The following is a 19,754-nucleotide window of genomic DNA, read 5'->3' as shown; positions in this document are numbered from 1 at the left end:
CATAAGTATCTGTACTGATCACAGAGTCCCCCTCTCACTGCCAGGACTGAAGCCCAGTGCAGCACGAATAATAATAATAATTAATAAGTCTGGACCCTCCCCTCAGAGCTCTTCCCAGGTCAGGGGGATCCCCTCCAGTCCCGCCAGTGTGCAGCCCCACCTGGATGATGCTCCAGTCCGCTCAGCACACAGCAGCTCTCAGTGGGGAGGAGAGCAGAGGGATGGAGCCAGTTCAGAGAGGGGGGTGATTAGGAGGCCATGATGGGTCAAGACCAGGGGGGGAATCAGGCCAGGATACTGGGGTAACACCCCTACTCTTCTCCAGAGACACCCAGGGATTGTTAATGAGCACAGAGAGTCAGGACCTCGGTTTGACGTCTCATCCAAAGGACAGCGCCTGTGTCCCCCGTCACTATACTGGGGCATCAGGACCCACACAGACCGCAGGGTGAGAGCGCCCCCTGCTGGCCCCACTAACACCTCTCCCAGCAGCAACCTTAGTTTTTCCCAGGAGTCTCCCCTCCAGGTACTGGCTGGGCTCCCACCTGCTGGGCTCCAGTGGGGAGGGGGCTGCCAGCTGGGAGCTGCAGGGTGAGATGGCTGCTGGGCAAACGATGGCTAAAGAGCTTCCTAGGACCCTGGACTTCTTGGTCGACTTCCTTCTCTTCAGACGGAGGTGGCTTGAAATCTGTCTCGTTTCAAGGAGTATTGGACACGATGCCCCCCCTGCTATATCCCCGCCAACTGGTGGCACGCCGACGACGAGGGCTCTCGACCTCAATCCGTCAACCACAAACTCTCATTGATGAAAGAGAAGGACAGACTCTGTTCGTTCGTTTCAGTGGGGGGGGGAACCAAAAGCTAAACAGATTTTTTTAAAAAAAATTTATTGATGCTTAACAAAAGAACAAAAATTACAATACAGATTAATGTCAAGGGTTTATTTAGTGACCCCCCCCTCCCCCCCCCATCTTACAATCATCACAGGACCTTAAAATAATACTTAATAATACAAGGTCATGCAGACGATCTGAGGACTCAGGTGGAGATAATGTGAAAGTTTTCCACAGTCCAGTCTGGGGTCCCTCAGCTTCAGTCCAGACTGGGGTCCCTCAGCTTCAGTCCAGACTGGGGTCTGGGGTCCCTCAACTTCAGTCCAGACTGGGGTCTGGGGTCCCTCAGCTCCAGTCCAGTCTGGGGTCCCTCAGCTTCAGTCCAGACTGAGGTCTGGGGTCCCTCAGCTCCAGTCCAGTCCAGTCTGGGGCCCCTCAGCTCCAGTCCAGTCCAGTCCAGTCCAATCCAGTCCAGATCTTAGCTGGCACAGAACCAGGAAAGGAACCTGGAAAGAACATTGTTATTGCAGGTGTGAGGGACACAGACACAGACGTCACCATGACATCAAACAGCAAGAGGAGACTCCTCCTTGAATCACAGACACGACCGGGCGGCGCCCCCCTGTCTGCTCACCTGCACCTCCTCTTCTTCTTCTTGTCCTTCCCGGCAGCCTGCTCCTCCTCTCCCTCGCTCTTCCTCTCCTGACCCACGGTCTCCACCACCTCCATCGGCTCGTCCTGATCATCTGTCTCCACCGACACGCAGCTCAGGGACTTTAAAAAGACGTACCAGCGCTTCTGGAGCAGAGACAGACGAGGGGACAAGTGGACAGACGAGTGGACAGACGAGGGGACGAGTGGACAAGTGGACAGACGAGGGGACAGACAAATGGACGAGGGGACAAGTGGACGGTCGATGGGACAGACAACTGGACGAGGGGACAAATGGACGGACGAGGGGACAGATGAGGGGAAAGAAGAGAGGACAGACAAGTTGACGGACGAGGGGACGAGTGGACGGATGAGTGGACGGACGAGGGGACAGACAAGTGGACGAGGGGACAGACCCCTCGTCCCCTCGTCCCCTCGCCTATCCCCTCGCCTGTCCCCTCGCCTATCCTCTCGCCTGTCCCCTCGTCTGTCTCCTCACCTGTCCACTTGTCCCCTCGTCCACCCACTTGTCTGTCCCCTCGTCAACTTGTCTATCCTCTCATCCGTCCCCTCTTCCATCCCCTCGTCTGTCCCCTCGACTGTACACTTGTCTGTCCCCTCGTCTGTCCCCTCATCCGTCCCCTCGTCTGTCCACTCATCCGTCCACTTGTCCATCCACTCATCTGTCCCCTAGTCCACTTGTCCGTCCACTTGTCCCCTCGTCCCCTCGTCCATCCACTCATCTTTCCACTCATCCGTCCACTTGTCTGTCCTCTGGTTTGTCCCCTCGTCCGTCCACTTTATAAGAATATGTAGCACCTCTTCAATATATGTCATGTCTAGGAGTTGATACCTCCTTGTGATTATTATTTTCTATCCACCCGTCTCCCCACTGCTCTCTCCAGTCCAGGGTCACAGACTGGGGGAGCTGGAGTCTGTCCCAGCAAGCAACAGGCACAAGGCACGGTACACACTGGACAGGACAGCAGTCCATCACAGGACACACACACACTCACACACCCTGGACAGGACACCCGTCCATCACAGGACAGTCACACACACACACACCCTGGACAGGACAACTGTCCATCACAGGACACACACGCACACGCACACGCACACGCACACGCACACACACATCTTGAGGAAACACACACACTTCCTGAACTGCGAGTTCTACTTTATACTTTCGTTTTAAGAGCCTTGTCCAGAGTTAAATGCGGAAACAGCGACCTGCACCATTTCAAACTGCCGTCAGGTACAGTTCACGTGAGATCAGTGTCCAGCACAAACACAAGATCCAAGTCTCCGGCGAGCGGCTTCGCATGTACAGGTAATGTTGGGGGAAATGGCGTCGTGACGAGCTATGAGGAATGAAAACGAAAGCTTCCGGTGTATAAACTCTTGAAATCAAGCTCTCGAACAAAAGCTGTATTTTGGAGGCGGGGACGGGGTGTTTCACAACAGTATCATGCTCTGGATGCTATACAGTACACCTTCTGGGTTAAAATTAATACACTTTCGCACTCGTTCTTAAGTGCTGATGTTGGTGTGAACGCATTTCATGACGAAACACATGAAATGCTTGTGTTTTGCTTCTGTTGAGTAGCAAAATAATGTTCACCATCGTTTTTTCTCTGTTCTTCAAAAAAAAGACACATCCGCCCTGCTCTTGCTTTCGAATTCGGAAGATTCCTGAGATGTAAGCCAATCAAGATCGAAATATTCGAACCGCAGACGCAAACTGCTATCCTCAAGACAGGAAACGATGTTAATGAAATTAATCGCGAACATGCTGTCAAGGCAGGGATATATATATTTTACACAGGGAGGGGATATTAGGAAGGGGGGTCTCTCTGTGGGGGCAGCACGGTATCGATTCTAAACCTGTGGTGCTGTCTGTGTTGAGTTTGCATGTTCATGTGGGTTTGCTCCGGGGACTCTGGTTCCTCCCACAGTCCAATGACAGGCTGTTGGGTGAATTCGCTTCTGGGAAAACTGGCCCTGGTGTGAGTGTGTGTCCCGTCCAGGGTGTGTGTGTGTGTCCTGTGATGGACTGGTGTCCTGCCCAGGGTGTGTAAGTGTGTGTGTGTCCTGTGATGGACTGGTGTCCTGTCCAGGGTGTGTGAGTGTGTGTGTCCTGTGATGGACTGGTGTCCTGTCCAGGCTGTGTGTGTGTGTGTGTGTGTGTGTGTGTGTGTGTCCTGTGATGGACTGGTGTCCTGTCCAGGGTGTGTGAGTGTGTGTGTGTGTGTCCTGTGATGGACTGGTGTCCTGTCCAGGGTGTGTGAGTGTGTGTGTGTGTGTGTCCTGTGATGGACTGGTGTCCTGTCCAGGGTGTGTGAGTGTGTGTGTGTCCTGTGATGGACTGGTGTCCTGTCCAGGGTGTGTGAGTGTGTGTGTGTCCTGTGATGGACTGGTGTCCTGTCCAGGGTGTGTGAGTGTGTGTGTGTCCTGTGATAGACTGCTGTCCTCTCCAGGGTGTGTGAGTATGTGTCCTGTGATGGACTGGTGTCCTGTCCAGGGTGTGTGTGTGTGTGTCCTGTGATGGACTGCTGTCCTGTCCAGTGTGTTCCCTGCCTTGTGCCTGTTGCTTGCTGGGACAGACTCCAGCTCCCCCAGTCTGTGACCCTGGACTGGAGAGAGCAGTGGGGAGACGGGTGTATAGAAAATAATAATCACAAGGAGGTATCAACTCCTAGACATGACATATATTGAAGAGGTGCTACATATTCTGATAAACTGTATACCCGTGAAAGTATTCCATAGTAATTTAAAATTAAAAAAACAAAAGCTTGTCACATTCTTGCAAACCATGTGATTTTTAAGCAAAAGATTACCTACCACGACTTCTGCATCAGTTGATTCACTGCTGACTGGTAATACACTTCGTCCAATAAGTAGCTGGTTTACAAGACATAATAATAATAATTGCTTACACTTATATAGCGCTTTTCTGGACACTCCACTCAAAGCGCTTGACAGGTCATGGGGAATCCCACTACCACCACCAGTGTGCAGCCCCACCTGGATGATGCGACGGCAGCCATAGTGCGCCAGAACGCTCCCCACACACCAGCTCTCAGTGGGGAGGAGAGCAGAGGGATGGAGCCAGTTCAGAGAGGGGGGTGATTAGGAGGCCATGATGGGTCAAGACCAGGGAGGGAATCAAGCCAGGACACTGGGGTAACACCCCTACTCTTCTCCAGAAACACCCCGGGATTGTTAATGACCACAGAGAGTCAGGACCTCGGTTTGACGTCTCATCCGAAGGACGGCGCTTGTTTACAGCCCAGTGTCCCCCGTCACTATACTGGGGCATCAGGACCCACACAGACCGCAGGGTGAGAGCGCCCCCTGCTGGCCCCACTAACACCTCTCCCAGCAGCAACCTTAGTTTTTCCCAGGAGTCTCCCCTCCAGGTACTGGCCGGGCTCCCACCTGCTGGGCTCCAGTGAGGAGGGGGCTGCCAGCTGGGAGCTGCAGGGTGAGATGGCTGCTGGATATAAGACATGCTGGTAGAAGGTTTTACAGCCCTGTGTTTTTTCAGCAGGCAGTGAATTCCAGTTACACGGGGGTAGGTGCATTTGAACGGAGATAGGTCCTTTACCCACACAGTGATTTTAAGACACCTAGTGAGGTAATGTGACTTTACAGCCTCCCACAAAAGTTAAACGTTTACGGCAAGATAGCTACTATAGCAGGGTAAATTGGAGATGAGCTATTGCCACTCCTACATGGATGATTCAGTGTTCTGTCAGGATAAATATTGATCTGGGAATGAATTCTGTGAACGAACAGGAAGATTTTACAGGTAAAGGGATTTTCGTTTTTGGGTTTATTCAGTTTTACCTTACGAAGGGTCTTCAAGTGATGAATTATGTTCCTAATTGGAGAGAAAAAAAACCCATTTATTTCCAGATATGTAGACAAGGTGTTTTTGTGGACAAAAGATAACTCTCTGCGGTTCATACCCAGGAGGCCTGTCAGTACAGCAGATTTGGCGGTCACCTAGTGTTATACGTAGTTATACTTCTTAAACAGTAAAAACATCTCTAATGATCATTTTGACAATAGATAGTTAAGTAGTGTTTAGAGCGAATACTGGAAAAAAGTATATTTTCATAATATAGGGAATTTCTACTTTATTTTACCTGATACTGCTTTTCACTAAATATTTGTCATTGACTAAATATTTATCATTATCAGTGTCATTATGACACCGTAATTCGATTGTCTGTTACTGTATTGATGCAGTGAGTCTACAAAAAATCATTTACATTTTGACCAAACAATTGTGCGATCTAAGATGGCTATTTGAAATGGGGGAAAGGAGCAGACAAGAGAAATGGGACGCGTTTTGGGGAATATGGTCACCTTGTTGATGGACAAATGTCTCTGTTTTTTTCAGATAAGTATGGAAAGTGAAGATTTGAAAAGATCGATGGACCAAAAACAGGCGGAACTTTCCAAAGAGCTTGAAAGCGTGGGCCTCGAAGCAGAGTACTGGCTACCAAAGCTACATAGTCTCCATCTTACAAACACAAACTCTTTACACTTTGTCACGGAGGAGGAGTACGCAAAGTTAGAACTGCACGTGCGAGAAGTGTGGGAGAAAAGTGCTCTTCACAAACTTGTCAGAACTCCTGATCCAAATGTGAAATCTAGCGACCTGGCGGAAGAGCAAATGGAGAGACTGCAGGAGAAACTAGAGAAAACAAAACGGGCTCTCACTGAACTGATCAGAACGGAAAAAGAACACGGCCACACAGATCTTGAAGCAAGAGCGAAGGAGCTATGCTCATCTCTAGGGCTCCCTGTAGAGAGCTGGGGGCAGTCTCGACAGCCTCGGAAGGAACTAGAAAGCATCTTGCAGCAGCTCGCTGTTCTAGACATCACTCCCCGTAATCCTCCAGAACGTGTCTCCAGCGAGGAGGTGTTGCTGCATGCGTCTGGTGGCCTGGCTCTGGAGGGGGTATTTAAAACTGGGAAACTGGAGGACATGCTGGAGAAAAGACAGCAGCTCATTCAGGTCCCGAAACTGTTCTGCCTGAAGGGTCCGGAGCAGAGCTCCTTTTATGCACAGAGAGACTTTTCAACCCTTGAATCTCAGACGCTTTTCCAGAAGATTGTGGAAAGGCTCGGCTTCAGCAGCAACTGCGCGGTATCTACTGGTGTCCGCGGTGTCAGCCTAGCGGGCACAAGAGAAAAACGCAATTCAGAAGAATTCGGAGAGAAACGCGCGTCTTCTTGTGAGGTCTCCTACAAGTGCATTACAGTGTACAAGTACATACCCCTGGTTTCTGCCTTTATTGCTAAGGAACAGGTGAAACTATTGACTGCAGCTTTGCGTGAGCTGCAGAACCTGGAAAACATTCTGCTGAATATTAACAAAGCTCAGAAAACTTCTGAATTCACTGCCGAAGTTCGCCAGTATTTTGAAAGGTTTGGGTCCCATGTGAACCAGGGTCCTTTTCACTTTGGCGGGAGGTTCTGCTGGAAGGCAGCTGCTGAGGGCATCATGAACAACGAGCTCACAGAGGTGGAGGGAGTCATGTCTCAGGTCCTGTCCGCCTACATTGGCTTTCGGTGCAGTGTAGCTTCCTCGTTGACCGCTGAGGTCAATGCGGGGTTCCTTTCATCTGAACTGAAGGAATTCCTTTCTGGAGGGCACAGTGAAGCTCTTCTGAACAAAATCCAGCTCTCTGTGAGTAAAACTGGGGGTCCAGCTGAAACAGATAACTACCTACAGTGGAGATCTGCTCTTGTATCCAGTAACAGAACCTGGTGTGTCATCGACAGAGGAGTAACTCTCATGCCTGTTTGGGAAATCATCCTCTCCGCTCACAGAAAGGATTTTAAAGACGTCACAATGCTGAGCAACATTCTCAGGGAAGCGTACATGTTGATCACAAACTTGAGCCCCGAGACACTATGGGGTGAGAATGTGCTCTCTGCAGTCACAGACGTTAAAAATCTTCTCAGTTCCATGAGGGGCAGGCAGAGGTCAGACAGTGAAGCGCACCTGAAAGAATTACTCGAATTCAAGATTAAGTTGTATGAAAAAACGGGAAGCCATGCTATTTGGGTAGAATCATGTCTTTCTGACAAAGTCTTTCAAGATTTTTTACTTCAAGTGACTCAAGAAAACGACCATCTTGCTCCTGCAGAAACCACAACTCTCAGGGCACTGATGTGTGATTTAATTGAGCCTTATTCGTTTCAGGTGAAAAGCTTCCCAAGTAAGGCCCAAATACTGAAATGGGCTCATCAGTCCGCTGAGAAGATCCACAAAGATGTTGTTGTTGCTGATTTGTCACATTTCATAGAAATTCTCAAGACAGCTAAAGAAGAGACCAGAGGTGAAAGATTTTCACACTGTGACCTGGAAAGTGTTCAGGAAGCAAAAATCAAAGCAACACTTACAGTCTTGCTCTCATTGAACTCATTGCTGAGAACGCAAAGGGAGACCAATCAATACAGGGAAGAGATGCTAATCCTTTCCATCGTCAACATTTTGGGATATAGTGCAAAAGATGGTATATTTTCTCACCTTCTTGGGTGGGCGGAAATTGACTTCATTGAGGAAACACTGCTCAGTAAACATACCCAGTACATCCAGCTGAGTGCTAAGAGTGCAGATAGAGCCCTGGCTTTCTTGTGGCATTTAGCCCTTTCAATATCCTCTGACGGAGGAAAAGTTTCTTATGAAGAGAAGGGGAGACGGCTGGAGTTCTTTAAAGCACACTTCAGAGAGACCCCTCCCAGTGACCTTTCTGCAATACTGGACTGTGACAGTCCACATCAAGACTGGGAGAGAATTGAAAAAGAGCTACACTCCATCGTCTTGGGGACGGAGAAAAATGAGATACAACAGCTGGACAAAGTATTCCTGTGTACAGAGATCCGCTTCTCTGAATCCTCACAAGAAGGCAAGCGGCAGCTGCAGGTGGGGGAACAAGAGGACAAGCCGAGCGTCTTGGGCACGAGAAACAAAGAGGAGAGCATTGGAACCCAGCCGTCAGGAGCAGGGGAGAAATCACATATTTTTATGAAACTACTGGAAAGACTCGGACTCCAGAAGTTCTATTCTGTAAAACTGACAAAGCCAGATGTACTAACTGTAAACAAGTTATCATTGAGTAACACTCAGCCAACCGCAGAAGAGGAGCTGTCTTTTTATTGACTGTACAAGCTCATGATGCTGGACTACCGAGCCAGGAGTGTGCTGTGCGTCAAGGAAAAAGGGCAGCCACATCACAAGAGTGCAGAGGTAAGCTGTGATGTCGATGATTTCCTGGGTGATACAAATGTGTGTGATGATGACACAGAGGAAGAATTGCAGATCCATCCCATGGATATTCAGATGGCTGTGTTCCTTTGTGCTAGCGATTTCCTGAGGCAGTGGATGTGTATGAAACTGACCAAGTGCCAATATGCCCTGCCTCTGCTAGTACCTGACCCACGAAACGATACGACCGAATTTCCCATGTGGGCATTTCAGCAGGTTAAGAAGAGCTGGAAAAGTAAAGGTGCCAATAAAGACAGTGTCAAAAGCGGACTTTTGTTCCAGGCATCTGTACCGATAGTGTCTTTCATTAGGTTTGGAATAAATTAAAAATCCTGAACAGCGTAATCAACAGACAGAAGCACAATGTTTTCTTCCACCGGCACTGCAAAGGCAGTACGAGGGAATGCCTTCTCACGGATGGGCTGGTGGAGATTGTGTGGTACTGGCCAGGTGGAATGGAAGACGACGTTCTTAACAGCTGCGTGGCGTTCACTAATCTGCACAGCGACGCCAGCAACCACAAGGAGCAGATCGCGTTTCTGCAGGAAGTCAGTGCTGTTATCGTGGTTCTGCTTTCGGAATCCTCTTTGAATGACACCAGAAAAGAGACCCTCTCTTCTCTCCTCAAGAGCTCCACACCGGTCATCTGTCTCTTTGCAGAAAAAGAAAAGGTTGCTCACAGACCTAATCCAACTAAGGTGAAACTTGCAGTTCACAATAAGAATGAAGCCCAGTTAACAGATGAAATCATTTCTCACATCAAACATTTTCTAGGTACTAAGGATAAAAAGTGCTCTTTAAAAGCCTGCATAGAAGTAGCCAGACGACATAGCATTGTAACAGATGAAGTCAATGAGAAATGCAGAGAAGGTCATGAAATTGCCCAGAGACTTATGGATCTAATAAAGAAAGAAGACCTGGCCAATGTGAAAAGGACATTTCTACCATTACAAGGTGATCTCTGGTATGAATGGTGCAGGAAAGATAAAGAGTCTTATCGACTACAGTCTAGTGCCTTTACCAGTATTGAGCAGCAAAAGAGTAAAATCCAAGCTAAGAAAGAAGACTTACGCAAAGAACAGCTGGGCAAAGCTTTCCCTCTCAACAACCTCATGAGATCCTTCCTGGAGTGTCTCGGCTCCTCTTCACTTTCTCCGGACACTAAACTGTACATGCTGCAGTGGTTAGGAACACTCCTGGATGATCTTACCACAGATTCACTCACTAAACTTCAAGCGCTCTACCACTCAACATGGGTGGACATGAAATCGCAGCGCACCTCAAACGGAGGCGATGAAAGTCAATTGCAAAAGACAGCGGAGAATATATCTCGGGAACTCGATGCTTCAAACTTTGGCCTTCAGCATTTGTTGCGAGAAGTCAGTCAGATCTATGAAGCTTTGAAAATGTCACCAGATATGGCAGATGAAAAAGAATATCTTACTGCTCTTCCAGGGATAGGGGCTGAAATGTTGATCGCAGGATATCCTCTTGAACTGATGGATGGGGATGCTTCCTATGTCCCTCTTGGATGGATCGAAGCAGTGCTGGACAAACTGATCCATAAAGTTGGTGACAAACAGATATTTGTTCTGTCCATTCTTGGTGTTCAAAGCTCTGGCAAGTCCACATTACTGAACACTATGTTTGGTCTTCACTTTCCAGTGAGTGCAGGAAGATGCACAAGAGGAGCATTCATGCAGTTAGTGACAGTGGATCAAAAGATCAGAGATGAGTTGCAGTATGACTTTGTCCTAATAGTGGACACAGAAGGCCTTCGATCACCGGAGATTAATAATGCAACTGCACTGGCCCATGACAATGAACTCGCTACATTTATCGTTGGAATAGCTGATGCAACCCTAATTAACATCATGGGAGAGAGCTTACTGGATATGCAAGATATTCTTCAGATTTGTGTCCAGGCTTTTATGAGGATGAAGAGAGTCAGTATCACTCCAAGCTGCCTTTTTGTGCATCAAAATGTTGCAGAACCATCTGCCAGTGAAGACAATATGACAGGAAGGATGCGCCTACAGGAGACACTGGATGAAATGGCTCACATTGCAGCCAGTGAAGAAGGGTTTGATGCAACAAGTTTTAATGACATCATTCAATTTGACGTAAGAAAGCATGTTTACTTTTTCAAAAATCTTTTTGAAGGAAACCCATCAACAGCACCTCCCAACCCAAGCTACAGCGAAAACGTCCAAGAACCGAAGAGCACAATACTTGGATTAAGAGAATGGAAGTTGGACTGTAGATTTGCTTCTATCTCAGAAATGAAATTGCGGATAGTGGCCATGTGGAATGCACTGCTAGGGGAAAACTTTGTTTTCAGCTTTAGAAACAGTTTGGAAGTCATGGTTTACAAGAGGTTAGAAGTAAATTGTGGAAATTGGACATGGCAGCTGAGAAAATGTGGTCTTGACCTGCAAAGGACACTGCGGCACCAAATCATGAATGATCAAGTGCAAGCAGTAGACAGCTCAAGCATTAAAAAGTCGTTTGAGCAGCAGGCAAAAGCCATTTCAGAAGAAACTGAAGAGTACTTTAAAAAGGAGAAATATCCACATATATTGAATCAGTGGAAAAATAACATTGATTTCAGATTACAGACAGTGAAAGAGGAGCTCATCGAGGACACCCAGAGGAGATGTAAAAAATGGATTGCACAACGTAAGTCTAGATCAGGACTGGATCAAAAGAAATCCCAGTACCTGGCAGAGCTGCTCGCAAAAAGCAGATGTCTGGCTTCTAATCTAATTAGCGAGTGTGATGAGACAATGGATAAAGAGTTTGAGAAACTCTGGGTGGAACTGATGACCAGAGTTGCCTCAAAGACCCCTGCAGAGAAAGACGTCAACATCGATGCAGCAGTGGAAAAAATCTTTTGTGAAACATTTAAAACAAAAGCAAATTCCAGACAAGTTATTACTGAGAGTCCCCAAACCTTTCAGTTTGATGAGAAAAAACACATTCATAAAAAATCCAAATATGGAATTTTTACACACTCTTTTACTCCAACAGATGAAGAAAGTGTAATCCATCTTTCAGCAAGTATATCAAAAACAATTAAACAATACATTGATGATCTGCAGGATGCGATACTGGACTTCGATGAGGGCTACATCAATGCAATACTAAATCTAATACAATCAGGGATCAAAGACTTTGAAGAACATACAAAACACTTTGCATTAACAGATAACTACAGAATCGAATTATCTGCCCATCTTTGTGTATTTGCAGCAGAACAGTTCAAGGTAAAGCAGGAAGCATTCAAGAAGGCAAACGACCCAATGCTGTACTTCAAAAGCAAGAGAGAGGAATATCTACAAATCTTTAAGAGTTTCTGCCAACAAAGCACAGCCCTCAACATTCTTGTTGATTTCCTTCATGGAAAACTGAAAACCGCTGTCCAGCAGGCAGTGTATGAAAAAATTGGCATCAGAATTGCAGGCGAGATGAGGTCGACCCATCCAGCTTTCAACAGTAATAGATCCAACCTGGAAAATCACCTACTGATATACCTGGCTGAGAAGGAGAGATTTGATTTGTATGAAGAATACTTTGTTGCACCAAAGGATTGTTTTGACAGGTATATAACAGACTGTGTTGAAAAATACTGTAAACACAGTGGGAGGGAGAGAATTACTGAGATCTTGACCGATAATCTCACATATCTGATAGACCGCATTATATTCACAGTTTGTAAAGTAACAGGGCTTGTTGAAGATAAGCAGGGCAATGTCTCCATGTGGCTGGATGAATTTTGTTCAGAACTGGGGAGTGACATGGACATTCCACGGAATTACTTTAGGACTATTGAGAAAGAGGACATTGACCTGCAGTGTCTGAAAGAAAAGGTATATGAATCCATCATAGCGATGCATCACACTTTATCAGAAGAAACCAAAGGTGGAGTAGACATCAACAAGTTCTGGGAAAGCCCTGATTACATTCTGTCGAAGCAGTTCAGTGGGTGCTGGGAGCAGTGCCCTCTCTGTTGCGCTGTTTGTACCAACAGTATCCCTGACCACTCTACAGATCACTGTGTCCAATTTCATCGCCCCAGGGCTGTGAATGGCTGGTTTCACCACGGCACTCAGAACTTCTCCATAGAGATCTGTACCACCTCCGTCTGCAGTGATGGGACTTTCCTGCCCAATAAGGACGAATCAAGAGAAACTCCGTGGAGGAGATACAGAGAAGCAGGTCCACCCTTCAATAGATGGCACATCACCCCAGATAACTCTGCACAGATGTATTGGAAGTGGTTCATCTGTGCCTTTAAAGACAAGCTGGAGAAGCGTTATAGCAAGACCTTTCAAGGTAAAGGAGAGATACCAGAATACTGGAAAACTATTGACAAGAAATCCGCAATAGAAGAACTGAAGACATTTAACAAGTATGACCACGCAGAGATAGATGCACGGGTGAAATTGTGGAGCTCTCTGGACAGTGAAAAGAAGCATGTCCATCCACAAGACCTCGAAAAACGCAGCAAATCAGGCCGGTGCAAAAGTTCATGTTTAAGAACAAATAGAGTAATGCTTCACAGAGCTGGTCCTCTTTTGGTGAACACTGGTATTCATGGGTGCAACACAAGCCTGAGGAAGTCAAAAATTGATTCTGTAATGCAATTACAAAAAAAGTGAAAGATTGGTATAAGAAACGTGACATGCTAGAGATAACAGTTATTGTGTAAGATTGTCGGAGAACCCATGGTCAAACTTTCAATCCCATATTTTGCCGTTTTAAACCTTGGGTATTTTAAGACAATTGTGACCTTGTGTTTTGTTTATTTTCGTCCATTTTTTATACTGCTTCATCAGATTTTCTCTAAGATTATTTGTTATATAATTTCTCATTTCATTTCTGAATGTTTCTTAGGTATTTAGCCATATTCACTGGGTTGTTAGATTATTTTGTCTGTTTTCCAGTTATTCTGTCTCCAGTCAGATTGGGTGGGTGCACAACACACAGTGTCGATGTCACTTCCTGTGCTGAAGCACACCTGTCTTAAAGCCTCATGGCCCGGTGTCTGGTTGCGATTGGTGGACTTGGATCACATGACGTGGGCCTCATAAACCCGGCAGTGCTTCACTCCAGAGACAGAAGAGGAGGGAAACAGTGGGACACCAAACTACAGCCAGGGGACATCGATGGTACATTGTACTGAAAAATGGACCAATTCCATAGAAATTGGGTATTTAAGCAACATCAGAGATTAACTCTCATTTTGCATGAAGTTTATTTCTCCATTTTCAAAACAGATCTTAACAATTCTTTAATAGCATATCTTAGTTACAAGGCTCTATAATCCAATGCTATTTTATATACTGCTGCATGTTTACTCAGAGCAAGACTTTAGTATAAAAATTCTTTAGCCTTAAGACTAGCTTTATAATAGATGACTGAGTTATTTTCCATGCTATCTGATGCCTGCAGTTTGCTATTTGATGCTGTTGTGTGAATTACTGTTCAGTTGTAACTTTTATAGTTCATCCATCTGTTTTCGAAGCATTTTTTCCAATTCAGGGCTGTAGGCGCCAAACGCTTATTTGGTTTTGATGATCTGATTTGTTTCTTATGATTGTATTGAATTTAAAGGAAGTAAAGGTTGTTTATAGAATTAAAGTGCGTCTGTCTGTTGATTTCTTTATTTAAAGAGATGCTAGGTTACGTTTTGGCTCGGAAGATTCCACCGGAAAATGGGATCTGCTCTCCCAAAACCTTACCGCCCGTTCTTCCTTCCGCACCTGACAAGCTCTGGGAGAGAGATTTCAAGAGGGCACAGCCAACATTTCAGTCTTTATTATGCTTTTCATATTCTTATGATCACAGTTATTATTGTCATTACAAAGTCAGAATCTTCAGAATCCGAATACATCTTTTTTAAGAGCAGGAGATGCAAAAGTCACACTGGCAGAAATGAAATAACACGGATGAGATTGCTGTCTGGATTTAACTGCTGTCTTGATCAGGGTGCTGTCTCGATTAAATTGCCTGGTTGAGGTCTCTGTCTCGATTAAATTGCCTGGATGAGGGTCTGTGTGGATTAAATTGCCTGGATGAGGGTCTCTGTCTCGATTAAATTGCCTGGTTGAGGTCTCTGTCTGGATTAAGTTGCGTGGATGAGGGTCTCTGTCCGGATTAAATTGGCTGGATGAGGTCTCTGTGTGGATTAAGTTGCCTGGATGAGGTCTCTGTGTGGATTAAATTGCCTGGATGAGGGTCTCTGTGTGGATTAAGTTGCCTGGATGAGGGTCTCTGTGTGGGGTGTGTCGCTGGCTGTCGACGCTACTGCAGGCTGCAGCGCGATGCTTCTCTGCTGTCCGGCTGCTGCGCTCCGTGCGGGACGTGTCCCGAGTCCGGCCCGGTCCCTTCGGTCCCAGATCCTGGAAAACACAGGGAAAACGGGGCTGGAATACGGGAGCAGCACAGCGGGTGACGAGCATCCCTCTGCTCTCCTCCCCCCCAGAGAGCAGCTGTGGGCGGAGCGGACTGGAGCATCCTCCAGGTGGGGGCTGCACACTTGTGGTGGTAGTGGGATTCCCCGTGACCTGGGAAGAGCTCTGAGGGGAGGGTCCAGCAAGGCGCTATACAGAAGTGTAAGGAAGGCACTGAGGGCGCGAGGCTCTGGTCGTGGTAGGGCTGTGCCAGCGGGAGGCGTACTTACGGCGGGAAACACGGCGCGGAGGCTTGTACTGGATTCTCAGCTTCGGGCCGAGCTGGGCGGAGTCCGGCGCGCCTTCCTCTCTCCTCTGCCTCGGCCGGGCCCATTTCTTCTGCCTCCTTTGCTGTATCTCCTCCAGCTCCTGCCTCAGCTCTGCCTCCCTCTGCTGCTGCCTCTCCTCCAGCTCCTGCCTCAGCTCTGCCTCCCTCTGCTGCTGCCTCTGTCTCTCCTCCAGCTCCTGCCTCAGTTTTGTCTCCCTCTGCTGCTGCCTCTCCTCCAACTCCTGCCTCAGCTCTGCCTCCCTCTGCTGCTGCTTCTCCTCCAGCTCCTGCCTCAGCTCTGCCTCCCTCTGCTGCTGCTTCTCCTCCAGCTCCTGCCTCAGCTCTGCCTCCCTCTGCTGCTGCTTCTCCTCCAGCTCCTGCCTCAGCTCTGCCACCCTCTGCTGCTGCCTCTGTATCTCCTCCAGCTCCTGCCTCAGCTCTGCCTCCCTCTGCTGCTGCCTCTGCCTCTCCTCCAGCTCCTGCCTCAGCTCTGCCTCCCTCTGCTGCTGTCTCTGTCTCTCCTCCTGCTCCTGCCTCAGCTCTGTCTCCCTCTGCTGCTGCCTCAGCTCTGTCTCCCTCTGCTGCTGCCTCTCCTCCAGTCCCTGTTAGAGAAAGGAGAGAGGGGAGAGAGAGGGGTGAGAGAGGGGAGAGAGTGAGGGGAGAAAGAGAGAGGAGAGAGAATGAGGGGGAGAGAGAGGAGATAGTAAGGGGAGAGGGGAGAGAGAGGCCCAACACTGTTCAATATCTATATCAACGAATTATCAGGAATGTTGGAGCAGTCTGCACCTCCTGGTCTCACACTACACCACACAGAAATCAAGTTCCTGCTCTACGCAGATGACCTGGTCCTGCTGTCGCCCACAGAACAGGGGCTGCAGTCAATCTGGCTGTCAATCTGGACCCAGAGCAGCAGAACCTGGCACTGCTGGAGCAGCACTGTCAGACCTGGGCACTGACAGCCCATCTGGACACAGAACAGCAGAACCTGGCACTGCTGCAGCTGGACTGTCAGACCTGGGCACTGACAGCCCATCTGGACCCAGAACAGCAGAACCTGGCACTGCTGGAGCAGGACTGTCAGACCTGGGTGCTGACAGTCAATCTGGACAAGACCAGAGTTATGGTTTTCCAGAAGAAAGCCAGACCTCAGGGAAACAGGTACAAATTCACACTGAACAACAACACATTGGAGCACACATCCAGCTACACATATCTCGGTCTCACCATCAGCTCTTCTGGGAGTTTTGACCTGACAGTGAAGGCACTGAGGGAGAAGGCACTCAGGGCTTTCTACGCAATAAGAAGGAGGCTCTTCAACATCAACCCACCAACAAGAATCTGGCTCCAAATATTTGAAAGTGTAATCCAACCCCTTGCCCTATATGGCAGTGAAGTGTGGGGTCCCCTCACAGACCAGGATTACACTCAATGGGACAAACACCCCACAGAAACTCTGCACGTGGAGATCTGTAGAAACATCCTCCGTGTGCAGAGAAAAACACCTAACAACGGGTGCAGGGCCGAATTAGGCCAGTACCCACTATTGATTAACATACAGAAAAGAATATTAAAGTATTGGCTACACCTAAAAAACAGCGACCACAATTCCTACCACCACAAAGCCCTGCTGAGCCAAGAGCTAAACCCAAAACAGAGCCCCCTGAGCCAGCTGGTCCTGAGGCTCACCGACCTGAGCCACACCAACCCTAACCAGCCTCAGGACAGCACTGCTAGAGCACCACAACCCAGACTCAACCACATCACAGCACAGATCAAACAGCAATATCTCACACACTGGGACACACACACACAAACACAACATCAACTGGAATGCTACAGAACCCTAAACAGACAATACACACTACCTGATTATTTGACCAAAATAAAAAATAACAAATAGAAACAGACCCTGACGAAGTACAGGCTCAGTGACCACAACCTGGCCATAGAAACTGGGCGACACAGGCAGACCTGGCTGCCCAGAGGGGACAGGCTGTGCTCCCACTGCCAGGGGGAGAAATAGAGACAGAGGTGCACTTCCTACTGCACTGTGACAGATACTCTGGGATTAGAGAAACATTCTTCCCGAAATTCAGAAATCTAATCCCAGAGTTCCCACACCTGCCAGAATCACAACGGGTCCCAATCCTACTGGGAGAGGGAGGAGGGAACTCAGTTGATCTGGCAGCCCAGTATGTGATCTCCTGTCACAGCCTGAGGAACAGTGAGTCTGTCTCCCAATAATGCTCCAGCCGCCTACAGTATATGTCAATATTTTATAATATGTATTTGTTGTAAATGTCTGTAACATGTCTGTAGATTTTATTTTACTTCTATTTTTTGTTTTGTTCCATGTTAATTTTATTATTTTTATTTGCTTTGGCAACACTGATTGTACCCATCGGTCATGCTAATAAAGCACCTTGAATTGAATTGAGAGAGAGAGAGGGAGAGTGTTCAAATACAGCTGCTTCGGCCGCTGCTGGAAAAGCTCGTCCCGGCAACAGGGAGGAGAGAGCCGGGAGTTTGCGTGGTTTCCCGGGAGGAGAACCCCAGCGCCATTTTCGCTTAAATCCCGAAATAAAAATGAATTCGCTAGAACATCGATGAGGACACGGTGGTAGTTGACATCTAATAAGCGGGTCTTTGAGCCGTAACTTCAGCAGTAACGAGGACACACTTTTTTTTTGACTAGTTGTTTGAGGACGCCTCATGGCTGGTAATGCGGCCCTTTTCCGCCAGAGGGCGCCCAAAGTCCTATCAGACTTCCGTCAGGTCTACGTGTTCCCACAGTTGAAGCGATTTGGACAGAGGGAAGAGATTCCCGAGGATAATATACCCACCCGTGGCTGTTTGGGGGGGGGGCATTAAGTTTCAAGTCTATAAATGAGATCTCACTTAACGCTGCTCCTGCTCAAGAATATCCTCGATTTTCTCAGACTTCCGTCCTTCTAATATAACGGGATGAGAAGTTCCCTTCGTTTAACAGCGTCTGATCTTTTAAGCCGCATTGTGCGCGTCCCTCTCGACCTCGGGGTTCCCGACACACCTACCCGTGTTCTCCGACCATTTTCGGTCGCTGATCTTCTCTACTTCTGGAAAAGAAAGAGACGGGGGAGTCAAAATGTTGTTGTTGTTGTTGTTGTTGTTGTTTTTTTAAAACAATACCCTAAACGTCATCCAGGCCGGGCTGCGGTGGAGGGGATCCCCGTGACCCGGAGAGAGCTGGAGAGTCCGGAAGAGGCGCTATATAGGTGTACGGGGGGGCGGGGGGGGTTGAATAATATGAGCTGCCTTTTGTGTAAGAGGAAACTTTTTCCAGCATCCTTCATTATAGGGGCAGCTCCGGGGTTGCTGGTGTGTTGAATTAATTCCTTATATACAAAGGAGTGGTGGCTCTGTGGCTCAGGATCAGCGCCTGGGGCTGGAAGGAGTTTGCCGGGTCAAATCCCGCGGCCCACAGAGGAATCCTAGTCCGTTGGGGCCCCTGAGCGAGGCCCTGAACCCCAGCTGCTCCAGGTGGAGCTGTACAATGGCCGACCCTGCGCTCTGACCCCCAGCTTCTCTCTCTCCCTGTCTGTGTGTCTCCTGGAGAGCCAGCTGGGCTCTGCGACAAGACCAGTTCCTCATAAGTGATCTTCTCTTATAGCTGCTGCCTCTACCGCGTTTGCTGGGGATCGTGGGAGTGAAGGTCCAAATTCTTACCGAGTGACATTTTTTCGTGCTCTTCACGCGAGACGGGGGAACCCGCAAGAAAGCCACGTGCGTGTCTCTTTTTATCCTGATTGCATCACGCATCAGTCGTTAAAACAAAAAAACCCACCACTGACGCAGATCCGAACTTTTCTGAGTGGTAGAGGAACCCCGACAAACCCACAGCCCTGCTCCGTGGAAGAGCTGTCCCAGCAAGCAACAGGCACAAGGCAGGGAACACACTGGACAGGACACCAGTCCATCACAGGACACACACACACACTCACACACCCTGGACAGGACACCAGTCCATCACAGGACACACACACACACTCACAGACCCTGGACAGGACACCAGTCCATCACAGGACACACACACACACTCACACACCCTGGATAGGAGACAAGTCCATCACAGAGATCACAAGAGACATTTGTCTGCTGCTTCTCGTTATCTTGGTGTGCAGTTATGAGTTACAAGCTAAGCCAGCCATTTACAGAGTCATGCCCACACTGGCACAGATGAGATCATCTTTAAATTCCCCCAACAGATCACAGTACAT

The 19,754-nt window shown here is 48.1% G+C and overlaps 2 protein-coding genes and 2 pseudogenes across 2 annotated transcripts in view; 2 read left to right on the top strand and 2 right to left on the bottom strand.

Annotated features, from left to right (window-relative positions):
• LOC102695046 (zinc finger protein 721-like) overlaps window positions 1-19,754 on the top strand; it is a 1,154,024-nt pseudogene that overhangs the window by 548,877 nt on the left and 585,393 nt on the right.
• The window catches only part of LOC138242831 (zona pellucida sperm-binding protein 3-like), a 496,704-nt gene that overhangs the window by 284,769 nt on the left and 192,181 nt on the right, over window positions 1-19,754 (bottom strand). The window lies entirely within an intron of this gene.
• Window positions 8,686-12,861, top strand: LOC138243324 (interferon-induced very large GTPase 1-like; annotated as a pseudogene).
• LOC138243323 (trichohyalin-like) lies at window positions 14,953-19,213 on the bottom strand. The gene is made up of 4 exons (XM_069198889.1): window positions 19,204-19,213; window positions 18,529-18,593; window positions 15,461-16,100; window positions 14,953-15,179 (listed from the first exon to the last, which is right to left on the bottom strand). Exons 1-4 carry the CDS (start codon window positions 19,211-19,213, stop codon window positions 15,082-15,084), a joined length of 813 nt encoding a protein of 270 aa, XP_069054990.1. The 3' UTR covers window positions 14,953-15,081.

This window comes from Lepisosteus oculatus, chromosome 14 (genome assembly GCF_040954835.1).
Source record: "Lepisosteus oculatus isolate fLepOcu1 chromosome 14, fLepOcu1.hap2, whole genome shotgun sequence".
In the NCBI taxonomy this organism is placed as follows: domain Eukaryota; kingdom Metazoa; phylum Chordata; class Actinopteri; order Semionotiformes; family Lepisosteidae; genus Lepisosteus; species Lepisosteus oculatus.
The sequence above is the reverse complement of the archived record's forward strand: the minus strand, read 5'-3'. Positions and strand labels throughout refer to the sequence as shown.